At 59.5% G+C, this 19,456-nt stretch overlaps 2 protein-coding genes across 4 annotated transcripts in view; both read left to right on the forward strand.

The window, feature by feature from the left end:
- The window catches only part of DGKZ (diacylglycerol kinase zeta), a 45,974-nt gene extending 36,124 nt beyond the window's left edge, over window positions 1-9,850 (forward strand). For both annotated transcript variants that reach the window (XM_064462577.1, XM_064462578.1), the window contains 8 exons: window positions 1,294-1,334; window positions 1,936-2,126; window positions 2,693-2,724; window positions 3,509-3,549; window positions 3,927-4,047; window positions 4,583-4,619; window positions 4,914-5,013; window positions 7,413-9,850. In XM_064462577.1, the coding sequence (XP_064318647.1) occupies window positions 1,294-1,334; window positions 1,936-2,126; window positions 2,693-2,724; window positions 3,509-3,549; window positions 3,927-4,047; window positions 4,583-4,619; window positions 4,914-5,013; window positions 7,413-7,529 (680 nt within the window). In that variant the 3' untranslated portion in view covers window positions 7,530-9,850. The remainder of the gene's footprint in view (window positions 1-1,293; window positions 1,335-1,935; window positions 2,127-2,692; window positions 2,725-3,508; window positions 3,550-3,926; window positions 4,048-4,582; window positions 4,620-4,913; window positions 5,014-7,412) is intronic.
- A 3,523-nt stretch (window positions 9,851-13,373) lies between these two features.
- On the forward strand, window positions 13,374-18,522 carry MDK (midkine). Of its 2 annotated transcripts, none has more exons than XM_064462581.1 (5): window positions 13,374-13,482; window positions 16,729-16,812; window positions 16,904-17,065; window positions 17,174-17,335; window positions 17,751-18,522. In XM_064462581.1, exons 2-5 carry the CDS (start codon window positions 16,734-16,736, stop codon window positions 17,774-17,776), a joined length of 429 nt encoding a protein of 142 aa, XP_064318651.1. In that variant the 5' UTR covers window positions 13,374-13,482; window positions 16,729-16,733; the 3' UTR covers window positions 17,777-18,522. The 2 variants fall into 2 exon arrangements, with proteins under 2 accessions (XP_064318651.1, XP_064318652.1); XM_064462582.1 differs by having other exon boundaries at window positions 13,382-13,482; window positions 16,733-16,812.
- The last annotated feature ends 934 nt before the right edge of the window (window positions 18,523-19,456 follow it).

Genomic DNA, 19,456 nt, shown 5'->3' on the forward strand with positions numbered 1-19,456 from the left:
AGGATTCCAGCCCTGCATGTGGGACTGCTGGCACTGCTGCTCCCAGGTGTCACTACCATGACTGCTGTACCAGGACCACTTTCCCTCTTCCTGCCAGTCACCCAGCAGCAGGTTCTGGGCTCAGGAAAATATATCAGGAATGAGGCCAGAGCCTCATCCAAGACAGCACAGGCTCATTCAAGCAGCTGAATTACAGGCCTTCAGCAGCAGCTCCCTAACGGTAAATCTCCAGCCGGGATAGGATAAATGGGGCTCTTTCACTCCTCTCATCTGCTCTGGCCTGTCCCCACTCTGTTTGCAGGGAGAATTCCCTGGGTCCCTGAGGGTCCCACTGCAGCAGCCTCGCCTGGGCAGGCACCAGTAGCCTGGTAGAACACAGGGGAAGTGCCACCCTGTGTGAGGACCCAGTTGTCCTGGCACTGTGCTTTTGCTTGTCCTGCTCTTCCCTGGTGATGCTGTAAGTCCCCAGCTCCTCCCCGCTCCCCCAAGGGGTGGTGGCTGCGTGAGCCTGGCTCTAGCACAGCCACTTGCTCTGTTGGTGTTGAAGGAACTCTTCTCCTGCTGTGGGGATCTCACCTCTAAGGAAGAGGGATGAGCAGAGGCATGCACTCAGGCTGCTCCAGCCACAGGCTGGAGGCTGCTTTGAAGGTCTCTCCTGCCATCCTAGGAGACAGGGGCTTGGATCTACAGCTAGTGGTGGTGTGCCCCATTGTACCTGGCAGTCACAAGCTCTGACATGGCCTTGTGGTGGTCCAAGGGACCTTGCTCAGTCAAGTCAGTGGGAGGCTGAGCTCCCTCTTCTCCCAGCCCTGCTTAGTGCTCCCATTTCTTAGTGCTCTGCAACAAGGTGCACCATGTTAAATTGGAGTTGTTCCTCACCTGATGCATGCGAACGCCGAGATGTGTGATGCACAGGCCTGAGCTTCATCTGCTCAAGCCAATGCTGGGGCACCTGAGAGCCCCAAGAAAGGCCACAACACCAGATAGGCATATTCTTGCTTTCCCTGCGGCTCCCTGCCAGGAGTCATCAAGGAGGAGATAGGAAGCAAAGGCATGTTGCACAGGGGCATGGTGGTCTGTAGGCCCAAGGGGCTGCTGCTTGGGTAAAGAGAACAGCAGGGTCCCAAAGGGGAGGGGGCTGCTTCTGGACAGCGGGTGCTGTTTGCTTTGCTTCGCCCTCCATGCAGGCCACAAAGTGGTTAGATAGTTCACTACCCCTCAGCGGCAGAAAGTGGCCATCTCCCTCATCCCACACCAAGAATCACTCTGTCTGGCTCTGTCCCTGTCTTACAGCAACCACGGCTGATCGATTCTACAGGATAGACCGCGCACAGGTGAGTGTGGCCTCATCCTCTGCCGTTGTCCCCCCCAGCATCTGCTGGGAAGGTGCTTGAGTGTCCTGAGCTCATGTAGATCAACAGGCAGGCTCAGCCTCCGGGGCACACAGGTCTTGTAACCTGTCTTGCCCTGTGGCATCACCCAAGGGGTGGTGTGACTGGCCTGGCCCGGGACCAGACCCAGCATCTTAGGTTCCCATGGAAAAGGAGGAAGCATGAGTAGGAGCACAGAGACGGGTTGGAAGCTGCCTGTAGGACGGTATGGCGGAGCAGGTAAGGAACAGCAATGTAGCAAGGCTGGCCAGGCACCCACCGACTGGGGTCATCTTACCCAGCATTAAATACTTTCCCTAATGATTTGGAGAGGGGGACATGGAGATGATGTGTACGGGTCAGCTGCTAGGTTAGGAGGAGATGGGAAGCCTGAAAAGGACAAGGAGATTCAGAGGCTTCCCAGGCATAGATCCCAGGACTGTTCGAGCCACCATCGCTCTGTTGAGCAAGTGGGTGGGCTACAGGCATGGCATGTGAGGGGATGGGAGATGGAGCTGTGCAAAAGTAGGTCTTGCTTATGAGGAGGCTAATTTGTGTCTTTCAGGAGCACCTCAACTATGTGACGGAGATCTCTCAGGACGAGCTCTATGTGCTGGACCCAGAGCTGGTGATCACCCAGACTGTGGGCACCTCTCCTGCCATGCCTGACCTTGTTGACTCATCTGCCACACCCACTGGGCACCATTTTGCATTCCCTTCCTCTTCCTTCTCTCCACCCTGCTCTCCTGCCCCCAGGTGAGTCTGGGGTGGGAGAGAATGGGGTGCTGGACCTCAGAAAGGATGGGCAGCAATGGGAGAGCTAGGGTTGGCTTCAGTCCATTGATGCTTGGGACAGATTACAGGGGGGCTCCCAGGAAGCAAGCAAGAATTCAGTGCTGAGTTAGACCAAGCAGTGAGATGCTTTCCCGTCCTCCCTGCTCCCCAGCCGGTGCTGCTGGAGGCGCTGGGCCATCACCAGGCGGCTCCCCTGTGAGGTTGAGCTCCAGTGCCTGGCCCGTGGGACAAAGGGCATGGGTGTCTGTTGCCCAAGTCAGGCTAGCCTCCAGGTACAGGTGAGCAACAGAGCTGGGAAGAGCAGTAGAAATGGGAGTGGGGATGGGGAAGAACCCAGATCAGGGAAGAAGCAGATGGTATGACCAAAGAGCAGCAAAATTCCTTGGCTTGTCTCTGCTCCTGCCTGCTGGAGGAGTGCCATTGGACAGGCTTCTCCACAGCCATCCCTCCACCCGCCATGTGTTTTTTGGGGCAATCTGCTGCCAGGACTGGCAGGGTTAGTTACGCCTTTTCTTATTCCCTTCCAGTGTTGAGCCTGAGCACTGCCTCCCGCACAAAGGTGAGTCCTGTCCCACTCCCTGTCACACCCTCTCTCAGGCTGTGCTGTTCTGGGTCCCCGCCATGGGTGTTTTTTGGTCTATCCTTTCCATGGCATGCAGGCAGGAGCCCTGCTGTCCGTGCTCGGTGGGAGCACAGAGCCCTGCAGGCAGGTGACCCCAGAGGTGTGCAGGAGAGACCTGACAGTGATTTGTGGAATGGCCCAGCCAGGCGCCTTCCTGACTCCACTGTGCGGGAAATGGTGTAGTGGAGGGGTTAATCCCCCATCTGTCGAGCTGAGTGCTGTGGGCTGGGTTGGGGGGCTGTCCCTGCCAGGCAGTGGTGGGAGCTCTGGAGGTGAGAGCACAAGGTCAGGGGCCTCACTGAGCTGAGCAAATGGAAAGAGTTTCCTGGAGCTTGAGCAGAGCCCAGTGCCTGGAAGCGTGAGTGAGTCATGGGTGAGAGGCCTTTCAGCCGCTGGCTGACACCCAGGAGGTCTGCTCCCCGCTTCCATCGCAAGCCATCCTGCCCATGGGCAGAGACTGCACCCCCTGCATGCGCAACTCCCTGGGGCTGAGGTCTGGCTGTTCCCCCAGCTACATGGGGTCTCCCTCCTTCCCCTGGCTTGTCCTCTACATGTCTGAAGGTGGGGGAGCCATGTAAAACCAGTCTGACCAAGGGGTGTAGCACCTGGAGGAGCTCCAGCTGACTGCTGAGCCTCCAGTGCCCAATCCTTGCCTCCCTGGTTAAATAAACGGCATTACAGCTTGGCTTTTCTGACCCCAGCCCATCTCCCTTCTTTGCAGATGACCTGATAGAAGCTGCCAAGAGCGGCAACTTCAGCAAGGTAGGTGCTCCTGCTGCGATGTGCAGCGAGGGCTGACTCTGGGGCCTCTCCCCGCAGCCTGCTCGGCTGGCACCCCCCTTGTGCTCTGGGAAGCCTTGCCAGCCACACTCCACCCTGCAGCAGCTCTTGGCGAGGGCCTTCCTCCAAGAGCGGCGGCTGGAAACCAGGCAGGCTCCTGGCAAGAAGCCCTGTTCCTCGCCTGGGGGACATGGAGGGAAGGGACTTGTTGGTGCAGCTGAGCTGAACAAAGCTCCCTGCCAGGTCCCAAATACCCATACAACCTGCTGAGCACCCTGGGGACACGATGCTGGGGCTTGGGGCCTGGGGCTTGGAGCTGGGAAGGGCAACTTATCCTGAGCTATCTGGAAATCCTGTAGTTCCAAGAGCTGCACCAGGCTGGAAGAGACCTGATGGTGCGAGACTCCTCGGGCCAGACTGTCCTCCATCACGCTGTCAAATCAGGGAGCAAGGACGTTGTCAAGTACATCATTGAGAATGGTGAGCTGGGGCCAGGGTGCCACCCTTAGCAAAGGAGCTTGGCAGTCGAAGAAGCCCAACCCTCTGCTTGGAGGGGATTCTCCTGGGTTTAGATCCCTTCTCTCCAGGTTTGCTACATCCTCCTGGCGTATGGGCTTTCCCTGGCACCTGTCTGCCAATACTGGGGTGCCCCCGTGGCTATTGTTGCCTCCTGGCAGGGACCACCATGTCTCTGAGAAACATTTCTCAGTGTCCTGCTTCTGCCTTCAGGGCAGCTGACCTGTTGTTTTTGGCATCTCCCTCTGAAGTAGAGGCTGCTTTATTTTTATTTAGATATTTCTCTGTTATGAGTCCACAACAACTCTTCTTCCCTGATCTCAGCTGGGCTCAGATGCAGTTGCTGACCTGAGTGCTTTGGCGCCAGGACCTTTGCAGGTAGCATGGAAAGAAAGAACAGCCCCTATGGAAAGATGCAGAATGTGACTGGGGGGTAGGTGGGTCTGTCTCTGCCCCGCAGCCAGGTCTGACTCACCCTGCACTGTCTTTCTTTCCACAGCCCCTTCAGAAATCCTCGATGCAACGGAGGAGGAGAAGTAAGTTGCTGGCTGACTTGCGTTACATATTGGCCTGACCTCCTGCGACGTGGCCAGTCGTCTGGGCACTTACCAGCTGCCCTCACTCTAATTACCAGCCATGGTTTCCCAGTCCACTCTGGACTGATGGTCTCCAAGCGGCACCTCCTCCTCTGCCGGGGCTGCCTGGACAATCACGCAACCCACTGCGAGCTCCTGCTGCAGTCAAATTGCTGTCCCTCACTGCTACCCATACATGCTGCGTGTCCCCATTTGAGGGGGGACATCTCACATCTCCCGCTTTCTCCTCCCCAGTGGCGAAACCAGCTTGCATCAGGCCGCAGCCTTACGCCAGCGCACTATCTGCCACTACATCGTGGAGGCCGGGGCTTCACTCATGAAGACAGACCTGCAGGTGATGGTGGGAGGGCTGGCAGTGGGGCTTCCTGGGGGGACCAGGGGGCTGGCAGGAGCGGGGCCAGCAGGAGGAGAGCTTTGCCAGCCAGAGTGGAGCTGACATGAAGCACCCGTGCTTGCCCAGCAGAGCCCAGCTGCAGAGGGGTTAAATCCTTCTCCTCCCTGCACTTCTCTCCCTGTTGTTTTATTCAATTAGAAGTGAGGGGCTGGAATGTCTCATCCCTGTCTCCCCCTTCCCACCCTCTGGGGTCAGAGCAAGGACATTCTCACTGAGGGCTCCCTCCCAGCTGCAGGGCTCCCCCTACTCTCCCCTGCAGGCAGCTGTGATGGGGACGCTGGGAGCTCCTCTCAGTGGGTGAAGCTGGCCCACGGGGAGTGGGAGTGGGCAGTGGCAGCCCTTTCCCTTGCATGCCGAGTTAATTGAGACATACCTTAGTGCCAGGGAGTTGTGCCAGCCTCAGCAGGGTTGTTGCGGGAAAGGGGCTTGGGGCCGTGTTTTGGTATAGGAGGTTCCTGGGCCCGGCAGGCAGCAGAGGGGAGGTGGTCGCGTGAGTCTGGTGGAGGCTTGTAGCAACGGGTTGTAGCAGAGGAGATGTAGTAACAAGCCGAGAAGGTGCAATCTGTGGGTCTGGGACACACAGGGTAGGAGCCCAGCCAAGAGGTGCAAACTTGCTGGGGCCAGTGGAGCTTGGGGGCCGCCTCAGACAATGCGCAGTGCCATTGCCAGCTGCCAGGGAAATGCTGCACAGACAATCTCTGGCTCCCCATTGCTTCTCCTTGGTCCCGGCCAAGGCTTGGGCCTTGCACAGCACCCGGAGTGGGGCTGGCCTGGCTGGAGACTCATCCAGCAGAGGCAAGGGGAGAGGGAAGCTCTGGGGGAATGGTCCCTTGATGCCCCCAGCCCCCTCATCTGCCTGAAGGAGGGGAGCAGCCCCCAACCTGCCAGCACAAAAGGGAGCCCGGCTCAGGCATGACGGCTGCCCCAGGGAACAGGGCTTGCACGTGCCTGTGCAAACATGTCCGTGTTTGTAGCTATCTGGGGACCCCTCCGTGCTGCTGCTCTGACCTCGCGTGGGCTCTGGGTCACAGCCTGCCTGCACAGGCATGAACCCACCTCGTCAGAAGCCCCAGCATCAGACCTGTGGCATGGGTTTGGAGCGTGCTGAGCCTGCACCCTGCAGCGATGAGGGAGGCTGAGCCTTATCGGTTGGAGTGCCTCAGCCCGGCTGGGCAGAGGGGCCCTGCAGCTCCAGTTTCAGTCTGCAGACAGGCAGCGTTGCAGTGGGGCTTCCACTGGGGGACAGGAAAGAAACTCAATTCCTCCTCTGGTTTTTCCCCCTCTTTGTTAAATGAGCGTTTGCATTCAGGAGCTGCAGAGAGGAGGCCCCTGAGGAGAGCTGGCACTGAAGCACGCAGTGGTCTCCCTACCCCTGCCTCTGTGTGTGCGGGGGGATCTATGCAGGACTGTGAGGTGTGTCCTGGTCTTGGGGTGCATGCACAAAAGAGGGGGTTTCTTGGTGGATCGCATCTCTCCGTAGCTGTGTGCAGGTGGGCTTTTGTCCACAGCCGCATCCAGGCCCGGCGGAGGCTCCACATGTCTGATCATTGTTCCTGCTGGAGAAATATGGCTGTGGGTCACCCTGGAGGCCTCAGACCCTGCTGCAGCCACCCGTGCCCCACTGCACACCAGGGGACGAGCCAGGCAGGCCAGGCATCCCTTCCGGGGCTGGTTTTCAATGGCAGAGGCAGAGTGCCAGGTTTCCACGGCCTTTCTCAGTGGCACGGCAGAGCCCAGGCGCCTGGCAAGGAGGAGCGAGGAGCAGGGGGAGGGAAGGCGGAGAGGAGACAGAGCTGGGAGCTGTTAACAGATTTGCTTTTTATGGAGTGCGGGAGTTCATTAGTGGACACAGTCCAGATGGCTGCAATAAGCTGGTGAAATGTGATCCTCCTCCAGGAGCAGGAGCACTAGCCAGGCTGTGAGAGGGAAGGGGGGTTGGTATTCCTGGGCATTCCCCAGACATACCCCTCATTCCTCACCCTCTCCCGCCTGCCTCCCCAGCACTGGGGAAGAGCAGGTCATGGGGACCAACCTTTGTCTCCTCTCAGGGGTCTGGGGAGGGTCAGGGATGGTCTCTGTCCTCGCCCACGTGCAGGGCCAGTGGCCCTTCAGGGGACAGCTTCCAGCCTGGCAGCAAAGTTGGGCTCCTCAGGAGCGTGCTTTTGCTCCGTAGCTAGCACCTGGGTATTTGGCTACCGCCTGCCTTGGGGCTTGGCTGCAGGCTCTGCTGGACCCAGCTGCAGCCACCTTTTTAGTGGGGGAATGGGGGCACCTTTGGGTGCTGAGGCAGCGTTTAGGCAGTGCTTGGCGCTCTGACATCTTTTGCCTCCACTACGCAGGGAGACACCCCGAAGCACCGGGCTGAGAAAGCCAACGACCCTGACTTAGCTGCCTACCTCGAGAACCGACAGCACTACCAGATGATCCAGCGGGAGGACCAGGAGACAGCTGTGTAGTGCTGGGTGTGCCTTAGCCCAGGCCAGCTCGGGCAGGTTGAGAAGAGGATGATGGCAACTGGCAGAGCTGTGAGTCTGGCCCAGTCTTCACTAGATGTCAGCCTGGTCCCCAGAGGAGATGGAGCCAGCAGAGCTCTGCCCCAGGCTGGGCTGGGACTTTGTTTATGAAGACAGTGGGTATTTGGGGCTTGAAGCCTGGCTCTTTGTGTGTCTTCCCCAACGCCCCTCATCCACCATGTTCCCTGCCCTGGACAGAGGCTCCATCCTGCAGCCCTGTTGGGGCAGGCCAGGCTGAAGCCCCAGGTCACCCTTGTGCATGGGAGTGATGCCAGTGCCCCCTCCACAGGCTCCTACCTATGATCCTTGTGGGATATCGTTGCCCGCCCGCTCCTCCTGCCAGCAGTCCCCGTCCTTTAGATGCTTGGCTAGGTTCATGTCCCGTTCCTCCTCTCCTATCTGGCACAGCCACAGGAGGCACAGGCTGTGCGGGCAGACAGCAGAGGCCGTAAGACTCTGACTTTGCCCCAAGGGAAGTGCCATGACTTACTTGCTGCCCCTGTCTCCTCCTCCCTTCTGTTGGTTTGGGGCTGCCCCAGGTCTCTGTGTTGCCCTACAGGGACCTGCAGCAGGAGGGAAGTCCCTGGCACACCCAGTCTTTCCTCAGAGCATCTGGGGCTGGTGCAGCTGGAAGCATGGCAGCCACTGCCCTCCTGGTTGCCTTCAGTGCTCTGCAGTCTGGCCAAGGGCAGAGCTGGCAGGGAAGACGGCTACCGAGCCCTCCCACCATCCTTCCCTCCACAGGGTTGGGTGGGGCAGCCTGCACACCCGGTGTCTGCTGGGCAGCTCTTCGTGTGCCTGCGGCAGCACGTAGCCATGGTGGAGAGCTGCACTTGGCCCGGGCGGTGGCTGCCCATTATATTTCTCAAATGCTGACTTGGATCCAGCTGCCCTCCCTGCTTCAGCTCCCCTGCCAATGCTAGACATTGCACTGGGCTGGAGGGGCAGTGCTGGGGTCAGTGCCACTCTCAGGGATTTCCCCCCGTGCCCCCCAACCTGTCAACACACATCCCCTGAGTCTGACTCCTGCCATCCCCCAAACTGGGTGCAGGGCTTTGCAAGGGAAACTTGGGCGCTCACCTATCCCAGACACGAGCTCCCAGGGCAGGCCACCAGCTCACCCTCTCCAGTTTTAGCAGAAAGAGAGATCTGGATGCATAGGAAGCATCAAGGCTCCCAGCCCTGAGCCACACCTGCAATGGGATGGCATTTCACCTACCACCTGCTATGGGGCACGAGGCACCAGGACCCATCTCCCCTGCAGATGCTGTGGTGCTGAGCATCCACAGAGGCATCAAGCCAGCCCTTCAGCAAGGCTTTTGCAGCTCTGACAGCTTCTGGGACCGGGAGGTGCCAGCAGAGGAGGGGAGCTGATGGGCCTGGGCCTTGCAGACCTGCTGGGCACTTTTAGGTGGGCAGCGGTTGCGAAGCGGGTTACTGCTTGCAGCTTGGGTCCAGGAGAGGATGCTGCTGCCGTGTGGACTCTGTGTGCTCCCACCTGCACTCACACCTAGCTGCACTCACTGGGTAGTGCTGAGTGGCACTGTTTGAATTGCTCCTAAAACCAATACCCAAAGGGTATGAGGATACCACAGAGACTATCCTTCAGGCTTTTTGGCCGAGGGGCAGAGTTCCCTCAGAGGACGGGAGAAGCTGTGGTGGGGAGCAGAGATGCAGGGCAGTGCAGAGTGCCAGGGGCCGGCGGCAGTATTGGCAATTAATAACAATAGCATCCCGACACGTTCAGAGCTGGGATGCTCCAGCAGCACTTGGCGTTCCCATCAGCACTGCTCACTGGCCACCGACAGAAAAGGCACTGACATCTTCTCAAAGGTACAAACTGCTGCCCCCGAGCTGGGACACCCAGCCCAGCCCACAGGTGTTTACAGCCCCAGCTTCCCCCTTTCTCCCCGGTTTTGTATCTTTCCATATAGTTTTTGTACAGGTAGTTGAAAGACACACTGTCCCCCTCCCCACCTGGCCCTTCTTGTGCGTGTGTGAGCTGAGTTGCTGTGCAATTCCAAGCCTGGCTTGTACTTTGGCGGAGGGGGTGTTGGTCGCCCTGCCCACGGAGGCAGGGGTTCTGTGCAATACCTGGGTCTGTGTTTCCTAGATGCTGTTGTAGGACTGTATTTTTGTAACTCTGTGAGGGTGCTGGCTCCAGCGGGCCGAGGGCCTGGTGTGAACCTGTGTCCCTGTTGCTTTTTGACTTGGACCGTTTGGATGTTGTTTCTTGCCATTGAAATAAAGAGATGGATGTTTTAGTTCCTGCCTCCAGCTGCATCTATGAGAATGAGGCAGGTGCTGCATGAGTGGTGGCCCTCGAGGTTGTATCCTGAGTCTTCTGTTCCCATCCTAACTGGGGGTACTCTGGGGACCTCCCTGCTTGGCCAGGTCCTTGCCTGCTTCCCTGCATGGCACCCCTCTGGGAGAGTTGCTGGATACAGTGACTTTGTCCTGGGGGACCTTCTCCCCCACTCTGTGGCATACATCGATATTTAGTGTAATGTGGAACAGGGAGAAAGAGCACTGCCATCCCAAGTGATCCAGGAGGGATCGAAAGTGTGAGTCAGGAGCTGGCAGCCTGCTGCTCCTGCCTGGAGCAGGAGGCGGCAGCCCTGGCGGCAGGCCTGCCCGGCCCTTGGTAGCCACACTGCTATTGGCGGGTACTACAGCAGCATCCAGCCTCCAGATTTCAAAACGTTTCTGTTGGCCCTTTTTTGTGGTGAGCTGTCCCCAGCCATGCTGCTCTGCAGGAGATGAGCCTGCTGAGGGGCTCTTCCCGTTTGTTCCCAGCTCCAGAGAGGAGTGCTGGGGTCTTGCTTCCAGTGCTGAGCATTGGGGCTGCAGTATTGATGGCTGGGATTATCTATGTCGGAAGGACCACTCTCTGATTACAAAAGCTGGGAATTAGGGACGCTTCTACTTCCAGCCCCAGACTGATAAGGATGACTGGCCAACGCCACCTTTTCTGCAGATTGTCCTTTGCAAAAGGGAGGTAATCGCTCCGGCCAGTGGTGTGCTGGTGAGGGAGCTCAGATGGACACGGTGGATGATGGGGAGCTGTACTCATACCTTAAACTTGGATTCCTGAGGGCAGCTTGGCAGCCTGCCTGTGGCTCCTGCTGCCCCCTCTCCACCTGGGGAAGCAGCCTCCTCCCCCAGTTGCATTGTCCCTTCCACCGCCCCCCTGCGCCTCCCTTTTTCATCGCCTTCAGCCTTTCAGCTCCTGCCCAGAGCTAACAGTGGGGGTCTGTAGCGGGTGTAAGGCACACCAAATTGTCCGGGCCTCCCTGGGCCGCTGCCCAGGGACCAGGCGGAGCTGCGACTGGGAGGAGGGGGCCCACTCTCCGCTTCAGTGCCCAGACCCTGGCGTGTTGGCACTTGGCCCATGACTCTGCAGCGAGGACCATCAGTAACCATGGCAATGAGAGTTTTCCAACCGCCCCGGTGTCAAATTTATGGTGGGGGAGAAAAGCATTCCCAAATGGGCTTGCTGTGATGAGGGGTGTTAGGAAAGAGGCAGCCTACTTTCAGGGGAGAGCCCTGCCATTCTCTCCGAAGGGCCTCAGCATCCCCCATTTCTCCTTCGCAGCCAGGCATTGGAGGTGTGCAGGGCCTTGTCTGGCCTCCCGTGGGATGGAAACACACCTGGGGGTGCATGCACAGGGTGGGGGGGGACATGTGCAGGCTGGGGTAGGCTGTGCAAACCTAGCCCCTGCTAAGTAGAGCTGGGGTGATAGCAGTCACCATGTTAATGATTACCTGCCACACACCTGCCTCCACAAGTCTGAAAATGTCCCCCTGCCCTGTGCACAGCTGTGTCCCCGCACTGGCACTGCTGCACCATGCGGTTAACAGTGCCCCAAGGACCAGGTTTTGACTGGAGATGGAAAATGCAGCGCGGACATGCCATGAATTAACTTGTGATGTTTTCGGAGGTAAAAAGCTCATGTTAAGCAATTGCAGGGAAATGCACCTGGGTTGGTCACGCACCCTCTTTTCCCTCCTTCCCTCCGTATGAGGTCCCTTTCTGCAAACACAGCCTTCTGCTGCTTGTTTGAGCTGGGGAAGGAGCTGTTCTACCCCCCATGCATCCCTTAGAAAGGGCCTGAAGGGCCCGAGCACAACCACTGCTGAGAGTGATGCGCACCAACGCATCTCCACTCTCCCATGCAGCCAGCACTTGTCTCCTGGTCCCCAGCCTGAGGACGCAACAGAAGGGGAATGGGAACAGCTGCAAATGGAGGAAGGAGTGAAAATGTACACAGGGCTTCGTCACACCTTGGGCTGCTGTGCCCTGGGGACCCCAGAGGTGGCTGAAGAAAAGCAGCAGTGCTTGCCCCCCACCCAGCTCTTTCACGGCCCACCACGCCCTGGTTTGCTCCTCACAGCTCCGTAACTCAGCCTTGCAAACCTGACGCCACTGAACGCCAGCCACAAGCAGCACACCTAGACCCTTCCCCTTCTTTTTGACCATGAAGTTTGTCTCCGCAGCTTTCTTCAGCTTCGGTTTAAAGGCCCAGCAATGGGGTGCTGGGGTGACCATTGGCTTTGCTACCTGTCCAGCTGTCAGGACCCATTTCTGCACCCTGTGCTTGAAGGTACAGCCTGGCATGTCCAGACCCCTCAGCAGCACCCGTTGCTGTGTGTGCAGTGGGCAGGGGAGATGACGTGCTCCCATGGGCTCAAAACCTCTGCAGGTGTTCAGGAAACTGTTGGCAGGGTGTGAGTTAAATGTGGGAATCTCTCAGAAAGCGATTCCTGCCCTTTTCCCCCTCCCCGCAACCCTACCTGTAGTGCTCAGCAGCCTTCTTCCAGGGTGAGGGGTGGAAAAATGGCTCCATCCCCCACTACAGCCCCATTCTTTTGGCATGACACTTGCCTTTCTGGCTGATAACTACAGAAGACAGTTGCATCTCCTCACCTCCTGAGAAAACGGGGTGGACAAGGGGGAAAGGAGCAGTCAGGTCTGCAAGGTCCTTTCATCCCCAACCAGTAGCCTGAGCTCATATCACTGCTTGGTCCAAGAAGAAGGGCTGCAGCTGTCTAAACTGGGGACCGGCAGGTCTTGAGAGATGGGGCTTGGGAGAGGCCTGGGTCAGCTTGAAAGTGATGTGTTGTTTCAGGTACCCCCTCCCTGTACCCTCTCACGAAGCACAGAGCAAGCAGAGTAAGCGTGAGAAGGGCAGAGACCATGAAAGGTTGGTCCATCAATGCCTTGGTGGGGAAGGAGGCATCCATGGAGCTGGTGGAGACACGGGGTGATTCCCTCTGCTCCATCTAGCTGCAGAGGCCATCTTCTAGTGGATCTCAGCACAGCAGGCCCCAGGGGAGCCCAGCTGTTCAGCTTGCACCCCTTCAGCCACTCTGCAATGCTGAGGCATGCAGTTAGCTGAACCCTCACTGCTTCCTTGGTAGCACGCTGCAGGGCCTGGGGGAAGGTGAGACACCTCGCCAAGGGCAGGGGACACACATGGGGAACGTGTCCCCCTGGGGCTTGACCCCTCAGGGTCCTGCTCTCCTTGCCGGGGAGCCCAGCGCACCACCGGCTGAGCCTGCTCAGCACTCCCCCCTTCCCCGTCGGCCAGGGGTGGGGGGGGGGGGGGGGGTGGGGGGGGGGTGGGGGGGGGGGAGTGGGGGGGGGTGGGGGGGTGGGGTCAGCCTGCCCCCAGGGGCCGCCCCTCCGCCGGCCTGCCTTTGTGCCTGGCCGGAGGGGGGGTGGGGTAGGGGTGGGGCAGAGGAGGAGCTTGCGAAAAGTTTTGGGCTAAAAAACCACCTTTTTTGCTGCCAGCCGAGCCCGACGTCAGGGGCCGCTGTGTGCTGCGCGGGGGCTCCCCACGCGGCCGCCACACAAAGGCAGCAGCACCGCACCGCTCCGTGCCGCACCCCGCAGGTGAGTGGGGACACCCCCCACCCCCCGCTCCCGCGGACGGCGGCGCCCCTCGCCCGACGCCACGGGGATGGGCGCCTCCGGCAAGGCAACGGCGACCTGCACCCCCCGCACCTCGCCTCTGCGGGGAGGAGGCAGTAGCTCAGGCTGAGGTCTTCCCGGCGGGGGAAGGGGCTTTGCTGGGGTGGGGGACGAGGCCCTGGTTGAGGAGGAGTGCAGGGAGGGCGACTGGGGTAGGGGTCCCGGAGGAGGCAACCCCCGGGTGCGGGCTCACCTCCGAGGAGCCGGGGATGTACCTGGAGGGCTGGAGGTGCAGAAGGAAGGGGTTTGGAGAGTAGGCAGGGTCCTGGAGAGTAGGCGGCAGGAAGGGGTTGAGGCAGGAGCCCGGGACCATAGCCCCATCCCCACCTTGGGGGGGCACCCCACACCGAGTCGGGAAGGCGCGCTCAGGTGGCGGGGGAGGCTCCGGCCGGGGACCCCGCAGCCCGGGGACCCCCAGGACCGCCAGCAAAGCCTCCTGGTCATGCAAACGCCTTGGCTTACGGGGAAGAGCTCAGCCTCCTCTCTCCTGGCAGCAGGGAAATTCCTGCTGATGAAGGTGCTGCGTACCCCAAGCCATGGGCTCCCCGAGCGCTGGGGGGAGCAGCTCAGCCCGCGGAGGGAGGGCAGCAGCCCTGCGCCCACCTCCGCTAGAACCAGCTGCAATCTCAGCCGAGCCGAAAGGTCCCGCTGCTGGAAGAGGGGCTGCGAGGGGGCTGGCGGCCCTCCTCTCCCGGGAGAGCATCGGGGTGGCAGCGAGGGGACAGGAGTGGGGAGGATGGTGTGGTCCACGCTAGGAGGGGGGTCCAGGCTGTCCCATTGCAGTGGTGGGAATCTGGGCTCTGCTTCAGCATCACCTGGCGGTTTTTGTTTTTTTTTTTTTAATAGCGCTGGTCCTAGATGATTCAAACTCAGGGCAGCTGGAGGAGGGAGGGGAAGGGGAAACAGGGCCTGCCGTGGTGTGGCCAGGCTCCAAGCTGCTCTGCTCCTGCAGCCCGTTCCTGGGAGAGACCAATGCAGTGTAAGAGCCAGCTGGGATCTGAGCAGGAGAGGAGCCAGGGCCCCGCAGGGGTGCAGGAGGAGCTGGGCTGTGCAACCATGCTGGAAGGCGCTGGCAGCCTGACTGGGAACAGCTCTTGTTTTACTGGCAAAGAAGGGATCAGACTGTTTGGAAAACCAGTTGGGAAACAGCACTCCCTTTCCCTTATGAATGCTTTAGGATGAGCCATGGCTCAGGGTCCCTGCAGAACTTTGCCTGAGAGCTGTGATGTGCCAGGCTGAGCCTGGGAGCAGATCCAGGAGTCCCTGGGGCTGTAGCTGGGCTGTCCCTTGGAGCCCCCACTCCCACATCCCTGTGTACACATCCACAGGTATGGCATGAGTACCATGGGGAGCAGAAGATGTCCATGCCCAGAGGTGAGGCGGGGTGAGCGCAGCAGCTGGGGCTGGCTGCCGCGAGTGCTCAGAATTCTGCATCTGCAGAACCTGGGCTGGAAGTTGCCAGGCTGGGAGGCGGTTCAGGAGCAGAGGGAAATGCTCCATGGCAAAGGATGAAAGACATTTACAGAGCGCCTGAGATCAGGGGGATGCTGTGAATAGTGAGGGTGTTGGAGGTGTTACCCTGACAGGAAGTGGGGCAGGAGTGTCAGCAACTCAGCACAGCCCCCAGCCTTGCTCTCCGTAACCAGGGCCTCCAGGCTGAGCTCTTGCCCCCTTTGAAGGCAGCTGGGTGGGAACAGGGCTGAGCCATGCCGTACTCGGTGGGATGGCTCCCAGCCAGGCTGGGTGAGGGGGCAGGCAGCTCTCATCCCCTCAGCTGTGCCTTCAACCAGCCAGGCTGTGTAATTCCCCCTGACAGTTCAATGCAGAGCAAAGCTGGCAGCTTCGTGGCGCCGACGAGTGTGCTGGAGCCTCAATAATGCGGGGAGCTGCTCTCTCTAGCATGCTGCCCATGGAGCCTGGGGGCAGGGACTAAATGCTGACCCCAGACTCTTCCCTGCACTGCTTTCCCCTGGGACACGTGGTGTGTCCTGACCTCTCCATCCCAATGCTGTCAAGCCCATCATGGTGCTAGGGCAGGTGTGATGCATTTGCCAGCTGGCTGCTGCCACGCAGATAGGGGTGTCATCCTAAAGAGCAGGGCACTGGGATGCAAGGAAGGGGCCACCAGACTTGAGACGCTGGCTCTGCACAGCTGCAGTCTTGCTGGGAACAGGATCTGGGACCTCAGTGTTGGCAGCAGTGTCCCACAGAGGCTTGTGGTGGCAGCTGGAGAGGAGCCATCACCTGGACCAAGGCCACCGTGGCGGGGTGGCCAGGGCCCCAGGGGCTGCACCCTTGTGTGGTGATCCCAGGTGCATGTACACACATGCACGCTTCCCTCCCCCTCCCCGCCCCGCATGCATGGGTGCTGTGCTGGCGGCCGTGGCACCAGCAGTGGGCGCAGCTCTCCCACTTCAACTGTCCAACGAGCTTCCACGCTGCGGGGACTTTATTTTTGGTGTTTAATCTTCTGGTTTAGGTATCAGACCCCTCATGGCAGCAGGTTTGGTTTTGCTGGGCTTTTTTTCTTCACCCCGGATTCGTCTGGAGCCAGAGAAAGGTACCATGGCAGCAGCAACCCCTGGCCCTGGGGCTCTTCCGTCTAGGGCAGCAGCCTGCTGGGTGTTGGATAAAGGAGCCATGGAGAAATACAAGGGAGTAGGGGCTGGAGACCAGCACTGGAGAGCAGGACCCCCACTGCCAGCATCCAAGAGGGAGCTGCTTGTCTTTTGGGGGGGGTGGGGGGGTGTGTGGCACAGGAGCAGCACAGGCCTTGGTGCAGCCTGGTGCTGGGTGCACCCAACCAAAGAGCCTTCCCCAGCTGCTGTGTAGGCTGCGGAGGTGCCCACAGAGAACACTTTGCCACACACAGGGCAATGGGGGGCTGCAGGGATAGGAACAAGCCCATGGACCGATAGATCCCTAGCCAGAGGCGGTTGCTGAGATGTACAATTAACCTTCCTGGTGTAATTAATACACACTATCTAATGGGTGGCAACAAGCAGGTTATGGGGGTGTACACAAATGCACACACTCAGGTGCGTGTGTGCAACGGAGGCAGCTGCCATCTCGCTCCCAGCCAGGCTGCCCACAGCCCACCGCGCCCCCTCCTCACTGCCGCAGCGTGCCCTGACCCCTCGCCTGCCTCACCCCCTCCCTCCTCCCCAGGCAGGATGCAGGTCCGCGGCCTCCTCCTCCTCCTGGCGCTGATCCTGCTGGCCGCCACCGCTGAGGCTGGCAAGAACAAGAAAGGTGAGGGGCAGCAGGGGGCAGGGGGCTGGTGGCAGCCCGGGGTGTGCTCCCGTGCCCCTGCAGCGAGCACCCACTCCCCCTTCCCTTGCAGAGAAGGCAAAGAAGGATGGCTCTGAGTGCGAGGACTGGCGCTGGGGACCCTGCGTTCCCAACAGCAAGGACTGTGGCCTGGGCTACCGTGAGGGGACTTGCAAAGACGAGAGTAAGAAGCTCAAGTGCAAGATCCCCTGCAACTGGAAGAAGAAGTTTGGCGGTGTGTACATGGTGGCAGGGTGGCTGGGGACCACCCTGGTCTGGGTGGCCAGGGCTGGTGCCCACGCTGGGTCCTGGCTGGCTCTGACACCTCTCCCCTCTCTTCCAGCCGACTGCAAGTACAAATTTGAGAGCTGGGGTGGGTGTAGCGCTCAGACGGGTGTGAAGACTCGCTCCGGCATCCTGAAGAAAGCCTTGTACAATGCCCAGTGTGAGGAGATTGTCTATGTGACCAAGCCCTGCTCTTCCAAGATCAAGTCGAAGTCCAAAGGTCAGTCCCCACCACTCCTGCCTCCAGAAGGGTCTTGCTGGGACCCTGGGCAGGGGCTTTCTGGGGTAGCTTGACCCATTGGGGTTGGACTTTGCTAGTGGTATGGGGGACCATGTGGGATGCTCTTCCCTCTGCATCAGCACATGTGACAGCCCCAAAGTCCAGCTGCTGGCTAGCTGGGATGCAGGTGCTGCTAGTAAAAACCCTGGTCCCCCCCAAGTCACTGTCAGCTTTGTTGCAGTAGGGATTTCCCCCCTCGCCTCAGTGGGGCTGGTGCAAAATGTGGCTTTACATGATGGGGGAGGCTGCCTGCGGGGATGTGGCCCCTGCACTGTGCGGAGCTGGCAGTGCCAGGGGGATTGGTGAGCTGCTGGCGGACACACTAACTCTTGTCTCCTGTGCTTCTTGGATGCAGCAAAGAAGGGCAAGGGGAAGGACTAGAGCAGGAAGCCAGCATCCTCATCGGCCCCCTCGACATGGTGCCCACAGGGCTGGATGCCCAGCTGCAGCCAGCCCATGCTCCAGTCATCCTCCTCCTCCTCTCCTTCCTCTTTTCCATGACCTCCTCTTTCACTGAGATGCCTTGTTTTAATTGCTAGTATTGTAGAGAGCAAACCCACCCACCCTGCAGGAGTGGCTGCCCCCCTGCCTGCTGCCCCGCCACCGCTGCTGGTGCAGCTCGCTTGCCTCCTCTCGGCTGGTGTTGGGGTTCGCTGGGATGTGCCTGGAGAGCTGGGATGGGAACACATATTTTTCCACCCCCTGACACACGAGTTACCTTTAGTGCATCCTTTGGCAAGCCCAGGAGCCTTGTCGTTCCTCTGCCAGGTACTGATGCCAGAGGGAAGGGCTGGGTGTTGGATGCCTGAGTAACCCCACCATTCACGGCCCTTACTCACATGAGGACTGCCCTCAGCTCGAGGGGCTTCCTCCAGCATCCATTTGACCAGGGCACAACTTCCCTGCAGCAGCCAGAGAAAACAAAGCCACTGCCCCCAGGAACCACTGCATCCCCTTTCCTCCATCACTTCCAACCGTGTGTGTCCATGCCAGGGCTGCAGCACTTCTGCCTTCGATGTGCCAACACAGTGCTGGGTGGGAGCTCTCACTTCTTTTGGAAAATGGGGTTTGGTTTCTTTTCCAATAAAAATCTTTTTAAAAAAATATCAGACCCCACCTGTCATCTCCACAAGGTGCTGCTGTGCTGGAAACCCCAGCAAACCCCAGCTTTGTGGACCCCACCAGGACCAGCAGTGAACTCACCGTGCAGCTGGCAGCAGTGGCCTGGGTGCCACCGCATACGGTCCTGGAGAAGGCACATGGGTCAGACCTCACGGCTTCTTGGCAGTGCTTTGGGCTACACACACACACACGCGCCACCCCCCCAACTCCTGGAAGGAGGGATGAGGCTGCCACCTGTGCGCTGCAGGAAATGTCACCAGTGGGTGACACTGGGAAGCTGAGGAGGAAACCAGGTGATGACTCATTCACTCCTCACATCATGGCCGTTGGTTTCTGGTCCAAGGTCTTTATTTGTCTCAGGGTGGGTTGGGCCAGGGTTGTAATAGTTTAAAAAAACCCCAAAGGTCCGCCAGGCATTTTGGGCACCGCTACTTGAATTATCCTAAAGGCAGTGGTGGGGGGGGGGGTCCCCAGCTGGGCTGGGGCAGCCTTTCTCTAGGTTGCACAGCATCGCTGTGCACCCCCAGCGTGGGGATGGGAAGGCCATACGGGCATGGAGTATGCCAGTCCCAGCATGGCCCCATCCCATCCCTTCGCTGCACCTGGCCGTGCCCACCACGGCTTGCAGAGGTGCAGCTTTGGGAGAAGCTGAGCATCACTGGGCTGGGAGGGGGCTGGAGACACTGGCTGAAGCCCACATGCTGAGGGCTCTGCCACTACACCAACAACAGGGTTACATCCATTTACAAAGCTCAGCAGCCACCTCCTTGGGCATCCCTGGGGCATCCCTGTGCACCCAGGGCAGGAGCAGGGCTGGGGGGGCGGCACAAGTTGTCCTCTCCCACCCCCAGCAGCCATGCATCAGGCCTTTCACACGCACCATGAGGAGAGGAGGGAGCTGCTCGTGACTCAGGTGAGACACAGGGTACCTCGGCCATG

Source organism: Phalacrocorax carbo, chromosome 10 (assembly GCF_963921805.1).
Source record: "Phalacrocorax carbo chromosome 10, bPhaCar2.1, whole genome shotgun sequence".
Classification (NCBI taxonomy): Eukaryota; Metazoa; Chordata; class Aves; order Suliformes; family Phalacrocoracidae; genus Phalacrocorax; species Phalacrocorax carbo.